The 24,918-nt window shown below is 40.6% G+C and overlaps 1 protein-coding gene across 1 annotated transcript in view; it reads left to right on the forward strand.

Moving 5' to 3' along the window:
- Positions 1-24,918, forward strand: part of akap6 (A kinase (PRKA) anchor protein 6) — a 353,243-nt gene that overhangs the window by 89,211 nt on the left and 239,114 nt on the right. The window contains exons 5-6 of the mRNA XM_067992171.1: positions 14,693-14,944; positions 22,535-24,514. Coding sequence (XP_067848272.1) covers positions 14,693-14,944; positions 22,535-24,514 — 2,232 coding nt within the window. The remainder of the gene's footprint in view (positions 1-14,692; positions 14,945-22,534; positions 24,515-24,918) is intronic.

A 24,918-nucleotide genomic window follows, 5' to 3' on the forward strand; every position in this document is an offset into this window, starting at 1 on the left:
TGTATCCAGGAATATTTAGTACCCAATCCTGCCCTTTTTTGAGCCAGGTCTCCGTTATTGCCATAACATCATAGTCCCATGTGGCTATTTGCGCCTGCAGCTCACCAACCTTATTTACCACGCTTTGTGCGTTTACACACATGCACTGTAAACCTATCTTAGACCTTCTCGTATTCTGTCTTAGTCTGATCCCACCTAATACTGTACTATTTCTTACTCTAGTGCTATCTGTCTCTCCCAATCTTTTGTGCACCTTGTTTCTCCTTTCTAATGCTACATCCTGGTGCCCATCTCCCTGCCAAATTAGATTAAACCTTTCCCCACAGCACCAGTGAACCTCCCCGCGAGGACATTGGTCCCAGCTCTGTTGAGGTGCAACCTGTCTGTCTTGAACAGGTCCCTCCTGCCCCAGAACTGGTCCCAATGCCCCAAGAATCTGAAGCCCTCCCTCTTGCACCATGCCTCTAGGCATGCATTAACCTGCCTTATCTTCCTATTTCTGTACTCACTGGGGCGTGTCACTGGGAGTAATCCAGAGATTACTACCTTTGAGGTCCTGCTTTTTAACTTCCACTTTAGCTCCTGAAACTCTGGCTACAGGACCTCACCCCTTTTCTTTCCTATGTTATTGGTACCCACATGGACCACGACTTCTGGCTGTTCCCCTCCCCCCCCCGCAGAATGTTCTGCACCCTCTCTGTGATGTCCTTTACCCTGGCACCAGGGAGGCAACACACCATGCGGGACTCACGTCGGTGGTCGCAGAAACGCCTGTCTGCCCCTCTGACTACCAAATCCCCTATGACTACTGCATTTCTACACTTCACTGTGCCCCCCGTGTAGTATAAATATATGGTGCCATTAAAAATTCTCAATTCTGTCATTTCACTCTTTCTGGAACTTGAATAAGGAAATAATATCACAGAGTTTATGAAAGGTACTCTTTTATCATTTCATATATGATGGAAGAGAAGTCACACATAACAATACCGTGATACGAACCTTCCACCCCCCCCCCTTTCCCCTCCATCCCCAATCCTCAGTGGTTGATGTTTCTGGTTTGATTAGCATTCGCAACACAAATCAAACTACAAAAATCAGTCCTCCTGGATTCCCACAGGTTACTTCATGGCAAAACTCCACCATTCCAATTAACTCACCAGGGTAGAAAATAAGTTCAGAAATTACCTAGGGGAAGAGCAGCTGAGAGAGTGATCTGGAAATATATTAATTTTAGACTCCTTCTACTTGAATGGCTCATAAGGACACTCAAAGTATTTTTGGAATGTCTAAAGGCAAAATCTAGGTATTTGGGGAACTTGGCAGATAGTGGATTAGAACACTGACCTTTCACATCTAGCATTGGGGTTCAAGTCTAGCACAGACCAATGGGTCTGTTGGTCCTAGCTGCACAGGTATTACACAACCCAGAGTGGATTGACAGTACAAAACTGCCTCTAAATGACACTAAGTTGGCATTCTCACTGAATAGGCCCGAGGATGCCTGAGAAATGGAAATGTCAGACTGATGACTAAGAAGTGGTCTTTGAATCTGGGTGCCAAAGCATGTCATTAGAACAGGGTTGATTGAGCTTTAATCTGCAGTTGGGAATATTTGATGCTGGCACTAGAGCCCTGAAAATCTGCAGGCCAGTGATCCTGGCATTTAATGCTGAATGTCAACACCAGGGCATCTGCAGCGGGGACCGCAATTACACAGGTCATCGGCACAGTTCAAAAATATTCATGAATGGTCCAGCTGCTGCTATGGAAGCTTTGGGTTTCAAAGTCCATAAAGCAGTCATTGCCAACATTAATTGTGTAAAAGTTAAATGTATGAATTTAAGACACTGGTATAATTTCATAGCCCCAATACACAATGATTGTTATAACAATGAATACATCAACTTATGAGCGAACACGTCAAAGGTCAAATGTAAATATAAAGGTACATAATTTCCTTCCCCAACATTCTCTGCATAAAATCATATCTACTGAATGTCAGGTCAAATTGTTTTATCTTCCATTTTTGTCTCATTCCAAAGGGACAGATACAAAATTAAATGCTTACTTAGATTTAACAGAGACAACAGGTCCAAGTAGGTGCTATAAGACTGGTCAATCATAAAATGGCAGCTGTGAGTGCTAAAATGGCAGTTGGATTAACTGTGATTCCCCATAAGAAGAATCAATCCTGTCATTAACTACAGAGATGGCTGGTATTCAGCAATGCCTTCTAGGTCCCAAATACAAAAGTCAGAACACAGAAAAACAGCACCAGAAAGTAGAGACTGGAGAGCATTTTGAAAAATACAAATGCTCACTGCTATTCCCAGATCTCTTACTGAGGCCAAGATTGATATGCAGCAGTGTGCAAAGCCATGTAGCTTGTCTTCAAATCAATGCCATAAAATCAGCACATCCCTCCAACCAACTGCCCCTAAAAGATTTCAACATGAGAGCTGAGAGGAATTTGTGGGATCAAAAAGAACAAGACTGGATCAGGGGGAAAAGCAGACTAATTGGAATTCTTTAAAGAATAGGTGGTTCTTCAGATTCTTTACCTGATTTGATGGATGAAAGAAGGCTTGTTGTCTCTAATAGCCCACCACATTGATCTCCCCCCAATGATTTAAAGCGCTCATAAAATCATGATGTTAGCTTGCTATTGGGAGAAAGGGTGTACAACTTGCATCTTGTCCATCTGTAAAACCAGGAGATTTAAACAGAGCCAAGATTGTAGCTCTAACTGTCTGCATTTTAACTGTATGCTTAAGGGAACAGAGAATGCCACAAAACCATTGTATCCCTCCAAGGTGGAGAACTGATCTGGCCTGCAAGAAGCTGGAGACTGTACAAGAGATTTGCAGAGCAACACTGACATTTCCCAAACAAGCAAGCCAGTCTTGGATTGGTGTTAACTTTTGACTTTGTCTGACTCCAGGTGCACAAAAATCTGCCTGTATTTAGGATTTGTTTTTATGATCATATTCAGCCACACGATCCTGATTCTGATAATGTAATGGAGTATGCAAACTTAAACAATATTTCTCTATTTTTGATGGGAAACGATGAGCTGTCATGCACTGTTGCATTTAGTCATTCATCGTTATGGATGGTATTTGGAATCTTACCAGTGCAGTTCCTCTTTCAGGGCAGTTGCCAGTTGTTGTCAGTAGTACAGCTCTGCAGAATGGAGGCAGACAGTTTCAGTGCAAATGGCATCAGAATGGCAGTGCACAGTTAAAGGGTTTGAATCACACTTCAAGTAGTGCAATCAGACTTGCTCCCCTGGTTTTAAATTCCTTTTTATTTTTCTAGTGTGCTAAAAGGAAAATATTTTTAATTCTACCATATCCTTGAGTACACAAAACCTAATTCACATAAATAAACATATTTGTGGCCAGCCTGTGGAATCAGCTTCATCCTGTTGGAAAGAAGAAATCCGATGGTTATAAATTTAGGGAATAATGTATCATAAGGTATATATCTACCAGGAATTTTACCAGGCCAGTGATCATTTTGGCACAAAGCAAAACAAAACTTAAAGCACTCACTGTCATGGTACAAATGTCAGTATACTCGGAGTTTACGATCGCCATTTGATCTATATATTGACCATCGTCTCTTCAGAATTAAATACTGAAATAAAATAAATAAGTAGCACTAGAAATGGCTGACTTCAAAAATAAGAAGCAAGTGGAGGAAATTATTCAAATTTGGAACAAAGATTCATATTTAGTATACCAGAGTTTTATAATGTGGGAGTTGGTATTGCTGTTGTTTCCACAGTGATGTGATGTATATTAATACAGTTGGAAGGCAGTTACACAACTATAAGCCTCCGATGACATCACAGAATCAGAACAAAGCTCAAGTTGTTTCTGGACTAATCTGATTGCTAAGATTTGTGTAACTTCTGTGTACCTAATCTCTCCATTTGTTGTTTCTATAATTATATGTGCAGAAATAATACAATGCATTGTGATGTAAGCAAGATTAGTTTATCATTTTTGACATAGTCAAATTTACTGTTGTTCTTACTGGAGGAAGGTTATATTTCCAAAATAGTTCAATGTATATTATATATATTATTACAAGTAAGCTATGTTCATCTGTACTTTATTCAGTTTTAATATATTATTTAGTTCAAGATTGTTTCAGAGTGCCAGGATTTAGCATCTTAAGGAATAACAGATTGGTGTTCTCCATTTATCTTTTGTACCATTACCAATATCCCAAGATCAAGTGTGGTCAATACAAATACTGATCACACCTTACACAGTCCCTGCAGTGCATTGTCATCCATTGTCAGAGCAGCATATCAGGTAACTTTCAAAGTCCAGCTTTCAACTTAGACCTGTCAGAAATTGTTCAGTTAGAGGCAGTTTGTACAATGAATTTACAAAAGGAAAATGCCATATATTTTTAATAAGAAGCTCGTGACTAGCAGAGCTAGTTGGCTTGTAACCATTAATAACAATACATAGATATTTTTGCACCCATCCATTCTTGAACTGAATTTAAACCAGTTTCCAGATGTGTGTGATGATATCTGTGACCATGGAATGCAAGTATGAATACTTATCTGCCACACATTTAAGATGCCTAATGGAAAACTGTATGCTCCCAGTGTCAAAGAACTAAAGGAGCTGCTGATCAGATAATTATAGAGCATACAATACATCAGTTACTATTTTCCTTGAGATTGTAATTTTTTTTAATAATAAGATATTCTTTCCTTGTATCATATGGTGTCTCTACTACAGCAAGGTCTGAGCAAGCATTTAGCACAGTTTGATGTGTACTTTGTCAAACTGCAGTGATCTACTTAAGTTATTTTGAGTATGCCTGGATAGCAATGTCCTATCTGCACATACTCCATTTGATACTCTGCAACAGCTGTGTATTAGTGAATTCAACTGCCATTATTACCCCAGTGAAGCAGGCAGTTGTGGGGAGCAGGAGGTGATGATGTTGCTGGTAGATACGGAGCCATAGGTCATGTTTGATGAACATTTTTTGTACTTCAGTGAAAGAAAGAAACTCTGACAAAATTCATTCAAGAGCTGCAAATTCAGGAGTACAATCTGGCAGAATTTTGCTGTGCAGGAAAGGTACTTATGGCCATTTTAATGAGGAAATATTATAAGATCAATTATAATTATTTAGTTTTCAAATGCAAAAAGGTTTAAGTGCAGAGTGATGTTTATGCTGGGAAAAATATGGTTAATGTACAATCTTTAAAGAGCTGTGCAGTTCTAGCTAATCAAATGAAGCTAGTTAGTTAGTAGCAAACATTGTTGAAGAGTGAAAGTTGTTACAACAGTGTTACTAGTAGCTGTGAACTCTTACCATTGCAATTTTCAGGGCTGAATTTGCCACTTTAGTGCTGAAGGAATTTAGATGATGAACAGTGAGGTGAGACAAACTAACTGAATTCCCTATTGCATGAGGTTTACTTATGGAAAGAATGAATGATCGCTCAGTCAGCAGAATTCTTTAGGAAATGTCTGTGGCAAAAAATAAAATGTATATATAGATGTGTGTGCATGTGTTTGTATATTTTGAGTGAAATATTTCAATCATGCATTATCTCTAAAGCAAGGTATGTTCAGATCATTTTGTACCACGTTTTGTGAGCTGTTTGCTCAAACATTTTTGTAAAAGAAACACTAATTTAATACATTTAACCATTTTCAGATACTAAATTTATTGTGTTGAAATCTGAGCCCACGCTCTCTCTAGTTTGGATTTCTGGCATAGTGTGAGTGGCAATATTAAGATTGAGTCATAACATTTACATTTTAGCTATTTTTCTAAATGTAAGACGAATGAACCTGATATTTATCTTGTACTTTATGATTGTGTTTCTCTTTTGATTTTGTTTCGTTGCTGCTTGTTTCTCTACCGAGATGCACAAGGGAGCTAGGTCTGAGGGCGGGGATCTTTTTGTTCCTGTAGGAGCAACAGCTTGTCGGTGTTGTTTGGAAGATTTGCAGAGTCAAGTTTCCACAGTTTTAATCCAGTTGGCTGCAGATGTACAGGGGTCAAGCTGCTACCCAACTTTAAAGGAAACTTGACACTGACTTTTTGAAGTGATTTTACAGCACCCGATTTATGTATAAAAACCACTGCAACATGGTGGAGCTGAACAAACTCTGTTGCTAAAGTGATGAATAAGGGTTTTTATGACCTATGGTAACCTGGGAATTTGTTGCTAGGTAACTGTACATTACTAATAATTGAACTCTCAGCTTTGTGTAGTAGATCGGCATAGAGTAAAAATTGTCAGGTAAGTGCAGAAACATTTTGTTGAAGACTTTTAGAAAAAGAAATTTGAACTGTATCAGAGATTTTCACTTTGTGGACTGATGATTGTATGTGCAGACTTGTCAGATGTTTGGGCTTTATGACTTCAAACTTTGCGAGCTGTACTGAGCAATGTAAACTAGCCTGCTGCTAGTAATAATAAGGGATACCTCCCTTTCTATTTCTTTGTTAATTAGCAATGGTTTGGGCAATGCATAGTTGGAAACTGAAAGTGATTGAGCTTCTCACTGAGTCAAAAGATCGTGGGTTCAAGCCCCATTCCTGAGACTTCAGCACATAATCTAATCTGACACTTCAGTGCAGCATTGAGGGAGTGAGCAATGATGGAGGTGCCACCTTTTGGATGAGACATTAAACCAAGGCCCCATTTGCCCTCTCAAGTAGATGAAAAAGTTCCCATGGTACTATTCAAAGAAGAGCAGGGGAGTTCTCCTGGTTTCCTGGCCAACATTTATCCCTCAATCAACATCATTAAAAACACAGACGATCCAGAGCCACCTGGATGTCAAGAAGCATACAGGGTAAGATAAGGCAAAACGAGAAAGCTTATGTCAGATACCAAGAATTCAACACTACAGAAAGCCTAGATGAGTATAGAAAGTGCAGGGATGAAATTAGAAAGGAAATTAGGAAAGCAAAGAGAGAGCATGAAAAAATATTGGCAAGTAAAATCAAGGAAAACCCAAAGATGTTTTATAAATACATTAAGAGCAAGAGGATAACTAAGGAAAGAGTAGGGCCTATTAGAGACCAAAAAGATAACCTATGTGTGGAGGCTGAAGATGTGGGTATGGTTCTTAATGAATACTTTGCGTCTGTCTTCACAAAAGAGAGGGACGATGCAGACATTGTAGTTAAAGAGGAGGAGTGGGAAATATTGGATGGGATAAACATAGTGAGAGAGGAAGTATTAAGGGCATTGGCATCTTTGAAAGTAGATAAATCACCAGGCCCGGATGAAATGTATCCCAGGCTGTTAAAAGAAGCATGGGAGGAAATAGCAGAGGCTCTGACCATCATTTTCCAATCCTCCCTGGATACAGACATGTTGCCGGATGATTGGAGGACTGCTAACGTTGTACCGTTGCTTAAAAAGGGAAGGAGGGATAGACCAAATAATTACAGGCCAGTCAGTCTAACCTCGGTAATGGGCAAATTATTGTAATCAACTCTGAAGGACTGGATAAACCATCATTTAGAAAGGCATGGATTAATCAAGGACAGTCAGCATGGATTTGTTAAGGGGAGGTGGTGTCTGACTAACTTGATTGAATTTTTTGAGGAGGTAACAAGGAGGGTCGATGAGGGTAGTGCATTTGATGTAGTCTACGTAGAATTTAGCAAGGCTTTTGACAAGGTCCCACACGGCAGACTGGTCAAAAAAGTACAAGCCCATGGGACCCAAGGGAAAGTAGCAAGTTGGATCCTAAATTGGCTCAGTGGCAGGAAGCAAAGGGTAATGGTCAACGGGTGTTTTTGTGACTGGAAGGCTGATTGGTGTTCCACAGGGTTCAGTATTAGGTCCCTTGATTTTTGTGATATATATTAATGATTTGTACTTAAACGCCGGGGCATGATTAAGAAGTTTGCAGATGATACAAAAATTGGCCGTGTGGTTGGTAGTAAGGAGGAAAGCTGTAGACTGCAGGAAGATATCAATGGACTGGTCAGGTAGTCAGAAAAGTGGCAAATGGAATTCAATCCAGAGAAGTGTGAGGTAATGCATTTGGGGAGGGCATGCAAGGCAAGGGAATACACAATAAATGGGAGGATACTGAAAGGTGTAGAGGAAGTGAAGGACCTTGGAGTGCATGTCCACAGATCCCTGAAGGTAGCAGGACAGGTAGATAAGCTGGTTAAGGAGGCATATGGAATGCTTTCCTTTATTAGCCGAGGCATAGAATATAAGAGCAGGGAGATTATGCTAGAACTGTATAAGACACTAGTTAGGCCACAGCTGGAGTACTGCGTACAGTTCTGGTCACCACATTACAGGAAGGATGTAATTTCACTAGAGAGGGTACAGAGGAGATTTACAAGGATGTTGCCAGGAGTGGAGAATTTTAGCTATGAGGAAAGATTGATTAGGCTGGGGTTGTTTTCTTTGGAACAGTGGAAGCTAAGGGGTGATTTAATTGAGGTGTACAAAATTATGAGGGGCCGAGATCGAGTGGATAGGAAGGATCTATTTCCATTAGCAGAGAGATCAATAACCAGGGGGCATAGATTTAAAGTGATTGGTAGACGGATTGGAGGGGAGCTGAGGAAAACTTTTTTCATTCCGAGGGTGGTAGGGGTTTGGAACTCACTGCCTGAAAGGGCGGTAGAGGCAGAAACCCACATCACATTTAATAAGTACTTGGATATGCACTTGAAGTGCCATAACCTACAAGGCTATGGACCAAGTGCTGGATAGTGGGGTTAGGCTGGGTGGCTCAGTTTCAGCTGGCCCGGGCACGATGGGCCGAATGGCCACCTTCTGTGCCGTTAAATTCTATGATTCTATGATCTGGTCATTTATCTCATTGCTGTTTGTGGGACCTTGCTGTGCACACATTGGCTGCTGTGTTTCCCTACATTACAACAGTGACTACACTTCAAAAGTATTTCATTGGCTGAGAAGCACTTTGGGGTGTCCTGAAGTCATGAAAGTCGCTACATAAATGCAAGTCTTTCTCCTTATCTAATCATTAGACCTGGCTACACAAGCATAAATATGGCAGAGAATAAAAGATGCAGGGTTCATTTCATAGGAGGATCGGAGTACTTTTTCCAAATGGTTACATCCGATAAACAGGGGTAAAATGGGTATAACTGGGAGTGTAGGAAGATGCAGGTTTCGGTCTAAGTTTTCAGATGCAGCATGTTTACTTGGGTGAAGCTAAATGATAGCTGTTGGGAACCATAGAACTGTAGTCAGGAGAGCAGGAGTAAGGGCAGAAAATTGGATTGAAGAATTCATTTGAAGAAAAATAGGGATTCCATTGTTGTATTCCTGTAAGACATGTTGGGCTGGATTTTGCTGTGAGCGGCAAACGAATGGCGCCAGCCGTTCATTAGACTGGCACTTGCCCGTAGACTTTCTATGAGCTTTTGCACGGCAAGTTCCTGTAAGTTCGAGATCCATTCAGCGCGGTGCCCTCTACAGGGCATCTATGTCCTGTGCGAACAGAACAAGCAGCTGTGTATCTCCTTAACCAATCAGATTGCAGCATCATTAATAACAGCGTAGAGTCGGAATCAGGAAGTATAAGTTAGAATAGTGAATTCAATGTAAAATCAGGTACATAAAGCAAAATAAAGAAAAGGTAAGAAAGATTGAATTAAGAGACAGAGATAAAAGAGACAGAAAGAAAAAGTAAAAAAGAATGTATTACATTTTTTTTTAATATCCAACAATAATTAAAATCTGAAGGAATGAGACTCCACAGTTGTAAAAGTTAATTTTCTGTACCAGAGAGGTTGTTTGGCAGTAATTAAGACTTACCATGCCATTAAAAGGGTCCTTAGACTTGAAATGATTTGACTTAACTTTTTTTGGTGAATTTTGTCTGTATCTGTGACGTCAGTACAGGAACTTCACGCCGTTCAATATATTTGAACGAAGAGCCAGACAGCGAGATGCCGTTTTCCCACAACTTTTGGAGGAGCATCGCACGTTCGCCAGCAACTTCCGGATTTCCGCGTTTAACTGCGCATGTGCGGTCACCGGAAGTTACTGTTTGATTTGTACATGAATAACGGTGAGCGCTGTTAGCCTCACCATTATTTTTACAGCAAAATCCGGCCCAACAATTGGCACAGAATTAAAGTTTGAATTTATAAGGAAAATGATAAATTGGGTTTTAGTGTCATAAGTGGAAGGATGCAGCTTAATTTAAAATGCATGATATCAGTGTTCTGAAGATAGATTACAGTGAACCTGATCTTAAGAAGGATTGTTGCTGTTTTGAGGAGGCACATTAAATTCTTCAGGTCTGGTGGGAATAAGTTCATGCTGAGCATCAACATGGAAGTTGTGGCACATGATTGTTTAAAATGCATTTTACAAAGTAGTGAGTCTGAAGTGTAAGACACTCAGTTTATGAATCTGTAATTGTATCTGTAATGTAAAAGCCCCTCCTGTCTGGTGATCTCAGTGTTGGACATTTTTCATTTAAAAACACTCATATTGAATTACAATTGAAGTTCTCTGTGCTAGTGTAATTGGGAAAATTTGATCAATCTTGTTTAAGCTGGGTACCTGGAAACACTCAGGTTTTCATGTATCACACCACCCGGAGATCAATAATTCCATCAGATTTTTGTAAACCAAGATGACCAATAAAGTGGTTCACATCACCACATCACTACTGTGTCTGCATCAAAGAAAGTTTTCTTTAAATAATATTAAACTGAAAACAATGCCATTAGACTGCATTGTAGTAGCTTGCAATGTAGCAGATATCACATCATCCCTGTGGATGATGTGATATCTGCAAATCATCCCTGTAGTCAATGACCAGTTGCCTAACCAACCCCTGTGCACTGTCTCCTGTGTTTATATTGTCCTATACCACTAATCTCCTGTAGGTCCATTGAAGGCTGATTTGGAAAATGGGAGACCTAGTGTCCCATGCACGCATGAACTGGCTCTCCGTTTTTTGAATCAGCCCCCTCTGGTCCTACGGGACTACAAAGACAAAGGATAATGTAAATGTTTCTTAAATAATAATTTTAAAAACTCAGAGTTGTAGGCACGAGAACATACACTAAGCTGCCAAAGCATTTGACGTGCTGAATTGACTCAGAATATTTATAAGGCCAATAAAGGCCAACCGGACGGTCTGCACCTGGGCAGGGCCGGGACCGCTGTCCTAGGAGGAGTGTTTGCTAGTGCTGTTGGGGAGGGTTTAAACTAAAGTGGCAGGGGGTTGGGAACCTGAGCAGGGAGACAGAGGAAAGCGTAACAGGAAGGGACAGAAGGTATGGAGTAATAGGTAAAGTGTTAAAAAAGGAAAAAGCAGGAACTAAGCGTCACAAAACAGATTTGAAAGTTCTTTATCTGAATGCACGTAGCATTCGTAACAAAATGGACGAGTTAACGGCACAAATAACTACGTATGGGTATGATCTTGTGGCCATTACAGAAACATGGCTGCAGGGTGACAACGACTGGGAATTAAATATGCCAGGGTATTTAACAATCAGGAAGGACAGGCAGGAAGGAAGGGGAGGTGGGGTGGCTATGTTAATAAAGGAAGGAATCACTGTAATACAGATAAATGATATTGGGACAAAGCATCAAGTTAATGAAACAGTTTGGCAAGAGATAAGGAATAATAAGGGGAAAAAACACTAGTGGGCGTAGTATATAGGCCTCCTAATAGTTGCAACTCTGCTGGAAGAAGTATTAATCAGGAAATAGTCAGGGCATGTAATAAGGGAACAGCTATAATTATGGGGGATTTTAACTATCATATTAACTGGACAAATCAAATTGGGCAGAGCAGCCTTGAGGAAGAGTTCATTGAGTGCATCAGGGATGGATTTCTTGAGCAGCATGTAACTGATCCTACAAGGGGGCAGGCAACCCTGGACCTGGTCCTGTGTAATGAGTCAGGATTAATTAATAATGTCCTAGTTAAGGATCCCCTTGGAACGAGCGACCACAACATGGTTGAATTCCATATCCAATTAGAGGGTGAGAAGGTTCATTCTCAAACAAGCGTACTGAGCTTGAATAAAGGAGACTATGATGATATGAGAGCGGAATTGATTAAAGTGGACTGGGAAAATAGATTAAAGGGTAAGACGGTACATGAGCAGTGGTGTTCATTTAGGGAGTTATTTTACAACTTTCAAAATAAATATATTCCACTGAGGAAAAAAGGGTGTAAAAGAAATGACAGCCATCCGTGGCTAAGTAAAGAAATCAAGGATAGTATCCGACTAAAAACAAGGACATATAAGGTAGCCAAACTTCGTGGGAGGATAGAAGATTGGGAAGTCTTCAAAAGACAGCAAAAAGTAACTAAAGGATTGATTAAGAAAGGGAAGTTAGATTATGAAAAGAAATTAGCAAAAAATATAAAAACAGATAGCAAGAGTTTCTATAGTTATATAAAAAGAAAAAGAGTGGCGAAGGCAAACGTAGGTCCCTTAGAGGATGAGACCGGGAAATTAATGGTGGGAAACATGGAGATGGCAAAAATGCTGAACAAATATTTTGTTTCAGTCTTTACGGTAGAGGACACTAAGAATATCCCAACACTGGACAAACAGGGGGCTCTACGGGGGGAGGAGCTAAATACGATTAAAATCACTCAGGAGATGGTACTCAGTAAAATAATGGGACTCAAAGCGGATAAATCCCCTGGACCTGATGGCTTACATCCTAGGGTCTTGAGGGAAGTGGCAGTAGGGATTGTGGATGCTTTGGTGATAGTTTTCCAAAATTCCCTGGACTCAGGAGAGGTCCCGGCAGATTGGAAAACTGCTAATGTAACACCGTTATTTAAAAAGGGTAGTAGGCAGAAGGCTGGAAATTATAGGCCAGTTAGCCTAACATCTGTGGTGGGTAAAATTTTGGAGTCTATTATTAAGGAGACAGTAACGGAACATTTGGATAAGCATAATTTAATAGGACAAAGTCAGCATGGCTTTACGAAGGGGAAGTCATGTCTGACAAATTTGCTTGAGTTCTTTGAGGATATAACGTACAGGGTGGATAAAGGGGAACCAGTGGACGTAGTGTATTTAGACTTCCAGAAGGCATTCGACAAGGTGCCACATAAAAGATTATTACTTAAGATAAAAAATCACGGGATTGGGGGTAATATTCTGGCATGGGTGGAAGATTGGTTATCGAACAGGAGGCAGAGAGTTGGGATAAATGGTTCATTCTCGGACTGGCAACCAGTAAACAGTGGTGTTCCACAGGGGTCGGTGCTGGGTCCCCAACTCTTTACAATCTATATTAACGATTTGGAGGAGGGGACCGAGTGCAACATATCAAAATTTGCAGATGATACAAAGATGGGAGGGAAAGTAGAGAGTGAAGAGGACATAAAAAACCTGCAAGGGGATATCGACAGGCTGGGTGAGTGGGCGGAGATTTGGCAGATGCAATATAATATTGGAAAATGTGAGGTTATGCACTTTGGCAGGAAAAATCAGAGAGCAAGTTATTTTCTTAATGGCGAGAGACTGGAAAGTACTGCAGTACAAAGGGATCTGGGGGTCCTAGTGCAAGAAAATCAAAAAGTTAGTATGCAGGTGCAGCAGGTGATCAAGAAAGCCAACGGAATGTTGGCTTTTATTGCTAGGGGGATAGAATATAAAAATAGGGAGGTATTGCTGCAGTTATATAAGGTATTGGTGAGACCACACCTGGAATACTGCATACAGTTTTGGTGTCCACACTTAAGAAAAGACATACTTGCTCTCGAGGCAGTACAAAGAAGGTTCACTCGGTTAATCCCGGGGATGAGGGGGCGGACATATGAGGAGAGGTTGAGTAGATTGGGACTCTACTCATTGGAGTTCAGAAGAATGAGAGGCGATCTTATTGAAACATATAAGATTGTGAAGGGTCTTGATCGGGTGGATGCGATAAGGATGTTCCCAAGGATGGGTGAAACTAGAACTAGGGGGCATAATCTTAGAATAAGGGGCTGCTCTTTCAAAACTGAGATGAGGAGAAACTTCTTCACTCAGAGGGTAGTAGGTCTGTGGAATTTGCTGCCCCAGGAAGCTGTGGAAGCTACATCACGAGATAAATTTAAAACAGAAATAGACAGTTTTCTAGAAGTAAAGGGAATTAGGGGTTATGGGGAGCGGGCAGGAAATTGGACATGAAGCTGAGTTCGGATCGGTCAAGGCCCTGTGGGTGGCGGAGAGGACCCAGGAGCTGAGTGGCCGGGTCCTGCTCCTACTTCGTGTGTTCTTTAGTTTTGTGGTTGGGATCAGATCAGCCATGATCTTATTGAATGGCGGAGCTGGCTCGAGGGGCCGATTGGCCTACTCCTGCTCCTATTTCTTATGTTCTTATGTTCTTAAAATTCTAACAGCAGATTAGGAGACCCATGAAAAAATGGACCCCAGCTGCCGTTGGTTGTGTGGAGGGCAGGAATTGTATACAATTGCAACGCCCATTAACTGTGCGAGATCCAAACATCAGGAGGCAGTGGCACTGCAGAAATGTAAAAGCACCTGCACTGACTCGAGCTGCAAACTCCCCGAAAGATCAATGACGGTCTTTTCAGCACAGTAATCACACAAGTGCACCTTGGAGAGAAAAGTCCATGAACATATGATGAGGATCCCACTAATAGTGATGTGAGTGATGCTGTAAGTTCTTTTCTTTCTCTCCCTGCAGGATATTTGTGAAGATATTTCAGACCACGTGGAGTTGATCCATGCCCTGTTGGAGACAGAAATTTCACTGAAGCTTCTCTCCTACTCGGTCAATATCCTAGTGGACATCCATACTGTTCAGCTTCTGTGGCACCAGCTGCGTGTATCAGTTCTTGTACTTCGTGAGAGAATCCTACAGGGTCTACAGGACTCAAACGGAAACTACACAAGGCAGACTGATATTCTTCAAGCTTTTAGTGAGGACAGAAAAGAGGTATGAAATTGTTGGCTGCCACCTTCTGGCCCACTCACATAACCTGTCTATATCCCTTTGCAGACTTATTGTGTCCTCCTCACAGCTTGCTTTCTCACCTAACTTCGTATTGTCAGCAAACTTGGATAAACTGCACTCGGTCCCTTCATCTAAGTCGTTAATATAGGTTGTAAATAGCTGAGGCCCAGGCACCGATCCTTGCGGCACCCCACTAGTTACAGCCTGCCAACCTGAGAATGACCCGTTTATCCCTACTCTCTGTTTTCTGTCCTTTAACCAATCCTCTATCCATGCTAATATATTATGCCCAACCCCATGAGCCCTTATCTTGCTAACAACCTTTTATGTGGCACCTTATGAATGCCTTTTGAAAATCCAAATGTACTCCATCCACTGGTTCCCCTTTATCTACCCTGCTAGCTACAGCCTCAAAAAACTCTAATAAATTTGTCAAACACGATTTCCCGTTCATAAAAACATGTCAACTGTGCCCAATCATATTATGATTTTCTAAGTGCCCTGCTACCACTTCCTTAATAATGGATTCCAGCATTTTCTCGACTGCTGATGTCAGGCTAACTGGCCTGTAGTTCCCTCTCCCTCCTTTCTTGAATAGCGGTGTTACATTTGCTACCTTCCAATCCACTGGGGAATTTTGGAAGGTCACAACCAATGTATCCACTATCGCTGTGGCCACCTCTTCTAGAACCCTAGGATGTATTCCATCAGATCCAGGGTGGCTTTTAGTCCCATTAGTTTCTCTCGTACTTTTTGTCTACTAATATTAATTACTTTAGGTACCTCGCTCTCATTAGCCCTTTGGTTCCCCACTTTTTCTGGTATGCTTTTTATGTCTTCTACTGTGAAGAGAGATACCAAATATTTGTTTGACGTCTCTGCCATTTCCTTATTTCCCATTATAATTTCTCCTGTCTCAGCCTCTAAGGGACCAACATTTACATTTGCTATCCCCTTCCTTTTTACGTACTTGTGGAAGCTCTTACAATCTGTTTTTATTTTTCTTGCTAGTTTACTCTCATATTCTATTTTCTCCCTTTTTATCAAATTTTTGTTCATCCTTTGCTGGTTTCTAAAACTCTCCAAATGCTCAGGCTTACTATTCTTCTTCACAACATTATAAACTGCTTCTTTTAATCTAATACTATCCTTAACTTCTTTAGTTAGCCACGGATGGATCACTTTTCCCATGGAGTTTTTATTTCTTAATGGAATCTATATTCGTTGAGAATTTTGAAATATTTCTTTAAATGTTTGCTGTTGCTTATCCACCGTCATAACTTTTAATCTAATTTCCCAATCTATCTTTGTCAACTCGCCCCTCATACCTATGTAACTGGCTTTATTTAAGTTTAAGACTCTAGTTTTGAATTTATGTATGTCACTCTCAAACTCAATGTGAAATTCTATCATATTATGATCACTCTTCTCCAGCGGATCCTTTACTATGAGATTACTAATTAACCTTGTCTCATTACAAAAGTCAAGATCTAAAATAGTCTGGTTGGTTCTACGACATATTGATCAAGGAAACGGTCTCAAATGCATTCCATGAACTCGTCCTCCAGACTACCTTTGCCAATTTGATTTGCCCAGTCTATATGAGGATTAAAGCCTCCATGATTATTGCATTACCTTTGTTATAAGCTCCTATTATTTCTTGATTAATACTCTGTCCAATGGTACAGCGACTGTTAGGGGGCCTATAAACTACTCCCACCAGTGTTTTCTGCCCCATATTATTTCTTATCTCCACCCATACTGATTCTATCTCCTGATCTTCTGAGCCAAGGTCCTTTCTCACTACTGTCCTAATGTCATCCTTTATTATCAGGGCTATCCCCCCTCCTTTTCCATTCTGCCTGTCTTTTTGAAATGTCAAGTATCCTGGAATATTTAGTTCCCAACCTTGGTCATCTTGCATCTACGTCTCTGTAATGGCTATCAGATGAAACCCATTTATCTTTATTTGTGCCACTAATTCGTCTATCTTGTTATCAATGTTTCATGCATTCAGATAAAGAGCCTTTAGTTTTAACTTTTTACCATTTTTCCCTGTTTTGACCTTATTCATTGATGCACTATTACCATTGAAATCTCTATCCCTTCCTGTCATACTCTGCTTATCTTTACCCAAATCACTATACTGCTCTGTTGCCTTGACTTTTCTCTTTAGATTTCTAAATTTCTCCTCACCTGACCCCAGTTTAAAGCCCTATCTGCCAAGTTATGAAGCTGAGAACCCAACCTACTCTGAACAATTAGTTGATTTGCAAGAGCTCCAACTTTTTTAATGGCTGCATAGTGCAGATCAGGGAATATAAGTGGTAATTTTGTGAGATTTCAGTTCCTAGGTGCTGTCTAACTAGAAGCATGGGACCTGCACCTAAAGTGCTGTAAGCTGCAGGGCTACGGACCGGGTGCTGGAAGGTGGGATTAGAATGGGCACCTAGTTATTCTTCGAGCCGGCGGGGGCATGATGGGCCGAAAGGCCCCCTTCTGTGCTGTATCTTTTCCAAGGTTCTATGGGACACAGAGCTGGGCTTTTAGTGTTGTTGGCCTTATCACAAACACCATACTCCAGTCTAGTGAGACTCTGTCAGAAATTAAGCCTCGCAAAATGACTTCTATAAAATCGAATTTACAATAAGAAGGTAAGAATGACGAGTCTCAAAACATGTTTTTTTTATGGTTTCTCCTTTCCCGTGACAGTTGTTGAGATACAGGTCCATGGGCAGCTCTGTGGTCATGAGTGAAATACTATCCTTCAGGTTTGAGCCTAGACAGTGAGTTCTGACAGTGCAGCTGAGATTAATCCTATTTGCACCTTTAGCCCACATGTACAAACCCTGCAAAAGGAGTCTCTGGCCAGTGAGGAGAGGAAAATTGATATTTTTTTTACTTTTCCAGCCCAGGAGTACTGATGCCAATTGTAGCATCCCAACTGCTGCCCTAGTCAGCTGACTCAACACAACACGAATCACAAGATCACCAGATAGGGACATAGGAATTGCTAGACAAAAAAAGACCAAGATCTAGTTCGCCGTCTACTATCCTGGTAGTCACATGATACAACAATAATGGAGTTGTTAATTAATCATAGCAATTAATCTCTATCAATTAGTCTGCAACAGACCCAGACATGACGTGAGGAAAAGCCCAGCAGTGGAGAGCTTAGGGAACCATAGTTCCAAAGTCACCTATTCCTCCCAAGCATGCCACACTTACCACATGTCATGTCTCAAATTACTCATATACTGTATCCCAAAATGTTATTTTCTATAGGAACATAGGAACAGGAGTAGACCATTTAGCCCCCCGAGGTCTATTCTGCCATTCAATGAGATCATAGCTGAACTGTGACCTAACTTCATACATCCACCTTAGCCCCAAATGCCTTAATACCTTTGGTTAACAAAATCTAACAATCTCAGATTTAAAATGAACAATTGAGCTAGCATCAACTGCCATTTGTGGAAGAGAGTTCCAAACTTCTACCACCCTTTATGTGTAAAAGTGTTTCCAAACTTCACTCCTGAAAGTCCTGGCTCTAATTTTTAGGCTCTGTCACCTAGCCCTAGACCCCCCAACCAGCAGAAATAGTTTCTCTCTATCTACCCTCTCAGTTCCCCTTAATATCTTGAAAACTTTGATCAAATCACCCCTCAATCTTCTAAATTCCAGGGAATACAATCCTAGTTTGTGTAATCTCTTATAGTAATTTAACCCTTGGAGTCCAGGTATCATTCTGGCAAATCTACGCTGCACTCCCTCCGAGGCCAATATATTCTTCCTAAGATGCAGTGCCCAGTACTCCAGGTGTGGTCTAACCAGGGCTTTGTATAGCTCAGCATAACTTCTACCCCTTGCATTCCAATCCTCTAAATATAAAGGCCAACATTCCATTAGCCTTTTTGATTATTTTCTGTACCTGCCTATGATTTTTTAATGATCTATGTAAATGGATCCCTAAGTCTCTTTGGACCTCCACCATTTCAAGCTTTTCACCATTTGGAAAGTACTCTGATCTATCCTTTTTAAGTGCAAAGTGGACGACCTCACACTTGCCTACATTGAAATCCATTTGCCACAGTTTTGCCCATTCACTTAATCTATTAATATCTTTCTGTAATTTTAAGCTTCCATCAACATTGCTTACAATGCTGCCTATCTTTGTGTCAGCCGCAAACTTGGATATGTGACTCCCTATCCCGTCATCTAAGTCGTTAATAAATACAATGAATAGTTGAGACCACAACACACATCCTTGTGGGATACCACTAGTCACATCCTGCTAATTTGATTATCTGCCCATTATCCCTACTCTTTGTCACCTGCCGCTCAGCCAATTTCCTAACCAGGTCAATAATTTGCCCTCAGTTCCATGAGCTTCAACTTTAGCTAACAGTCTCTTATGAGGGACTTTATCAAATGCCTTCTGGAAGTCCATATAAACAACATCCATAGACATTGCTATGTCCACTACTTTAGTCACCTCTTCAAAAAATTGAATCAGGTGCGTTGGGCATGACTTACCCTTTACATATCCATGCTGGATCTCACTGATCAGCTGAAAATTTTCAAGGTATTCAGTCACTCTGAAAGAAATCTATCTAATTTGCATTTGAATTAATCAATACTAACTGCTTCCACCGTCTCCCGAGGGAGCCTGTTCCATAGATTGATTACTCACTCACTGAAATATATTGTTTCCGCAGATTAGTTTTGAATTTACCTCCTTCAAGCGCAGGCCGAGTCCTCTGGTTCTACTGTTCTTGACAAGGTGAAACAGCTTGTCATCATCTACTTTATCTAGCCCCTATAGAATCCTAAAACAGCAATCATATCACCTCCCGACCTTCTCTTTTCCAGTGAGAACATGCCCAATTTACATAATCGCTCCTCCTAATCCAACCCCTCGATCCCCACAATCATTTTGATTGCTCTCTTCTATATCCTTTCAATAGCTGCAATATCATTTTTGTACTGTGGCAACCAGAACTGTATACAATATTCTAATTACGGTCATACCAACGATTTATAAAGTGGCAGGATTATCTCACTATTTCAGCTCAATATAGATGAGGAAGCTCATTCGGCCCATCTAAATGCCCCCATTTCAGCAATTGCAGCACCCAATTGTTTCTCAAATGATTCTAAGATTTTATATCGTCACTGCTCTTTCTAAGAGTCCATTCTATACATTGATCACTCGATCCATAAGAAAATGTTTCCTGATAACAATCCTAAATTTGCTTTCCACTTGCTTGAACTAGTGTTCTCTTATCTTACTCTTGCAATTTAATTGAAAGTAATTTTCTGAGTTAACCTTTTTCATACTGGGAACTAGATTATATACTTCTATAAGATCACATCTCAGACATCCCCTTTCAAGACTGAAAAGTCCAAGTTTCTCCAGTCTTTCCTTGTAACTCAGAAGTCTAACACCAGGAATCATCCTCACGGCTCTTCTCTACATTGCCACTAGTGTTTGAATGCCTTCCTTGCGTCTTGGTGACCGGAACTGAATGTAGTATTCAAGGTGCGGCCTGACCAGAGAACTATATAATTTGATCGTGCCTTCCTTTAACTTATATTCTACTGTTCTGGTTATGTGGTTCAACATTCTATTAGCTTTGTTGATTGCTGCTTTGCATTGGCTTAGCATCAAATCTGCTGAGATTCCTCGGTCTCTTTCAGTTTATCCTTAGCTTTTTCAGCACTATTCATGTAGTAAATGTGTCACATATTTTTCCTTCCTATGTGCAGTACTTTGCATTTGTCTGCATTAAATTTCATTTGCCATTCTCCACACGCACTTACTTTTTTCAATTCATTGTGTAATTTCTGAGCTGCCTCCTCCAATTTCGCAGCCCCTCCTTATTTGGTATCATCAGCAAATTTGACCACTTTACATTGAGTTTCTGACTCCAGGTCATCTACATAAATGAGACACAGTAGTGGACCCAACACGGAGTCCTGGGCACTCCATTCAGTACCTCCCCCCTCCCCCCACCCTGAAATAATGACTACTATCGTTTTCTGCCCTTCAGACAATTCCTTATCTATTCCCAAGCTGTATTTTGAATACCCTGCTCCTCTTGGCCCCACAAAAATGTCAAAAAAAGTCAACAAATTTAGCTTTTTGGAAAGGCCTCCAGCAGCCCCTTTAAGGATAGGTCTCTCAGCAACAGAAGAAGGACTGACATGCTCTGCCTATTTCTCTTTGGAAGTGGCAATCGGAGTCCTACAACAAGCATTGGACCCAATTTCCATAATTAAACAGGCTCTCGCCTGTTTGCATGGGAGTGCCAGGTGCCCATTTAAAGGCTTGCTTGGAAGTTGATTCAGGCAGGCAAATGAATGTATAAGGTCCCCACTGGACTTTCAACTGTCAGTTGCCCGTTTTTCAGATGAGAAATGGATGGCCAGCAGTTGAAAGTCTCCTTCTATGCATCTATTAGACACTTTTAGTCACTCAAGTTCCCTGCACCTGTGAGTCTTGTCTCCCCTCTGTTGCCCCTTGTGGATAGTCCCCCATTCTCTCTCTGTCTCTACATTATCCCTGCGTCCTAAATCGTCTATCACTGACCCCTGGGTGACCACATTCTGGAGAGTACAATCCTGAAACCTATCACCCTCTCTGATGTTGCAGAATGTGACAAATTGCTGTTCGAACACAGAGATCCTCTGATTCAGAAACTCAATTTTCCTGCATTTAGTGCATAGGATCCATGATGACCTACAAATCACACTCCACACACATCATGAGGGTTCCCTCCAATGCCATCCCCCTGTTTAATTTAAAAATATAGACTGTGAGCCTGAACTTCCAGCAGCATCAAACTCTTGCAAGAGTCAAACTACTTTTACTCACTTCCCTCAAATATTAATATAGGAAATAAAATCTCCTTTTGATCTGCTCCTCAATGCTGAACTCCCTTTAAGGCTGAGAATAAACTCCACACTCTTCTGGCCTGTCACACGCCACTGGCCTCTTGCAGCTCAACATTGATACCTGAGAATTTGAGTTTACACCACCTCATCATCTAAATGATAATTCTGAGCACTATCAAATGGTAATTATGGTCAGTATCATTAAACTATGTAATAAATTGTGACTTGTGACTTGCTCAATGGTCGTGGTAATATTCTCAACCATCTGTTATGTGTAATAAGAAAACTGAAGTGAAAAAAGTATGTCTTACACTTCGAATAATATCTTCTTCCTCAAATTCCGAATGTGTTACCTTGTATGTGGATGTGGTATATTTGATGAAGCAGTTATTAGACAGTTTTGTGATCAGAGGTTAAGTGTCTCTAAATGTCATCCTTCATTGACAAAAATTAAGCTTAGTAAAATTCCAAATTATATTTTCTCTGGAAGTCCACCATGTTTTTTAAGGCACTGTACCTTCACATCACATTTATATATGTGACCTGCATTTAGTGCTGTGTTGATTTAGTGGAAATTATTTTATGGTACGTAACACAAATATTAATTGAGAAAACAGAGTATAATGATAACAGAATTCAGAATGTGTATTAATTTTACGAGGGTTTTTTTTGCAGACCTGCTTGGACTCACTGACTGAAGTTGATGATGCAGGTCAGCTGACCATTAAATGTTCTCAAGACTATTTTTCTTTGGATTGTGGTATCACTGCCTTTGAACTGTCTGACTACAGTCCAAGTGAAGACGTGCCCTATGACGCTGAGGCCACCATGACCTCCAGTTCAGCCACTAGGGCTAAACCAAAACCATTTGGGCATTGTAACTCTGCTGATCTGGAAAGAGGTTTTCCAGAGTTGGTTCGCAGTGTGGGGTTACTTTCTGTGGCAAATGACCGTTCCACTTCCAGGCAGGAGGAAATTAAGGCAAGTGATGAAAGTCAACTATCTTTAGCAGATCACCAAACTTCAGCAAACTCCAAAACGTCACCTAAATCAACAAACCATCCAGCCCTGTCTCAAACTCCTCCTGCAGAGTGTACAAGAACCCAAAATGGAATTGGTAAGAGCTCCAAACAGAAGGTATTTTCTGACACTAAAATTGATGACTTGGAGGCCAAGAGATTTGGCCAAGTGCATTCTTGCAGTGCAAAAAGTAATCACCGTGAAAATTCAACACCAAAAAGACCAATAAAAGATTGTTTCAATTATAACGAGGAGTCTCCAACACAACCTTCCTTACCCAAAAGAGCTTTGTATCTAGATGAAATTTCTAAAGATGATCTGGAGGTTAGCTGCTGCAGAATTTCAACTTCTGTTCTCTCGCACAAAGTGGAAATGAGCAGAAGTACACCTTCCCTTTTTGATCATCCAGACAGGTCCAGACTTTGGCTGGATTTGGCTTCATCCTACCCAAGCACTACAAATGTTGCTGTCAGTCACTCATATGATGAATTAAACAAAACAGGTAATGCAAACAATGGATACCTGAGTTCTCCTTCTCAATGTAATTTACAAAAGACAACTTTAGGCTTAAATAAAACATATGCCCAACATCAAAGAAAATCTTTGGCTATTAACAAATCATGTGACCTTCATGATCTCAGGCAATCTAACAGCGTGTCTACAAGAAGCCCCACACAGCACTATAGAGAACCTTTAGCACGAAGTATCAGTTCTCCTGTGCAAAAACTACAGAATGATGTTTCCTTATCATCTAGTCAGACCTCCCCAGATACCACATTCACAATAAAGAGTTTGCATCCATGTTGTCCTCCAAATACTAAAACTCCAAGTGGTGAGAACTATAATAATAGTTCTGACTCATTTAATTCACACGTGTTGACTGATCAGTGCAAGGACAGTAATGAACAAATTATTATGTCCCCAGCGTGTCAAAATCTGGAGTCTGGTCATGAATATAAAAAGAAGTCACCTGACAGACAAGGTTCGCACAAAGCAGCACCTTTACATACTCCACACAATTTGGCCATGGCAGATTCACCTGGTTTTATCCCCACTGTATCTTTGCTACAACAGCAACAACGGACAGAGAATAGTTCAAGCCGACATCAAACCACTGAAAATGATAAAAGTGACATTTGGTTTGGATCGAATGAGTATCTGGCTCTTCCATCTCACCTGAAGGAAACTGAAGTGTTGGCTTTAAAGCTGGAGAATTTGACAAAGCTGTTGTCACATTCACCTACAGGTGAAGCATTGCAGAACATTGATGATTGGGAACTATCGGAAGCAAATTCTGTGACTGAGGTGAATCCATCGATTTACAATGGAAGGAAGAGCAGAAAATGGCTCCTTGAAACAGGAACTATTTCTCCCACTTCCTCAAGTGATATAGCTCCCTCCTTGGATGACAGCATTGAGTCAGGTCCACTCAGTGACATCCTGTCAGATGATGAGTCATCAATACCAGAAACCGCTTCTAAACACAACACCATACCCCAGTTCCCACGCCATTGGGTAACACAGATACCAAAGAATGCCTTGGATAGTGCTACTCCTAAATCAACTCTGGTTCAACAGCTACAGGAAGATATTCAGCAGAAACAGAATAACAGAGATGTGTGGGAAAAAATCGAGGTAAGTCAATAATTTATTCTTATTCTGTAGTTGTTTGGACACTTAAATTACCTTGCTGACTTTAAGGACTTTGTTCTTTAATTCCAGCAAATTTGTATGTGCTCATTAATGTATTAAATGTTGGTGCCGACGAATGCAACTTTTCCATTTTGGGCCATTTGTCAGTGTCGGGCCATCCCAGGTCGCACAGAGGATAAAGCTCCTTCTACCGGAATAAGAGAAGAAAAATGGGATAACTGAAATGGCCTCCATTTGTGCTTAAATTTCTATGCTACTTTGCCCAACAATGTGAATTTGCCCCATCTTCAGAAGTATACTCCTATTTTACCAACTTGAAGTTTTTTACTTTTCATACCAGCCATTTTATGACCTCTTTGAGTGAAATTGTCAGTCTTGTGCTAAAT

This window comes from Heptranchias perlo, chromosome 10, assembly GCF_035084215.1.
Source record: "Heptranchias perlo isolate sHepPer1 chromosome 10, sHepPer1.hap1, whole genome shotgun sequence".
NCBI classification, from domain to species: domain Eukaryota; kingdom Metazoa; phylum Chordata; class Chondrichthyes; order Hexanchiformes; family Hexanchidae; genus Heptranchias; species Heptranchias perlo.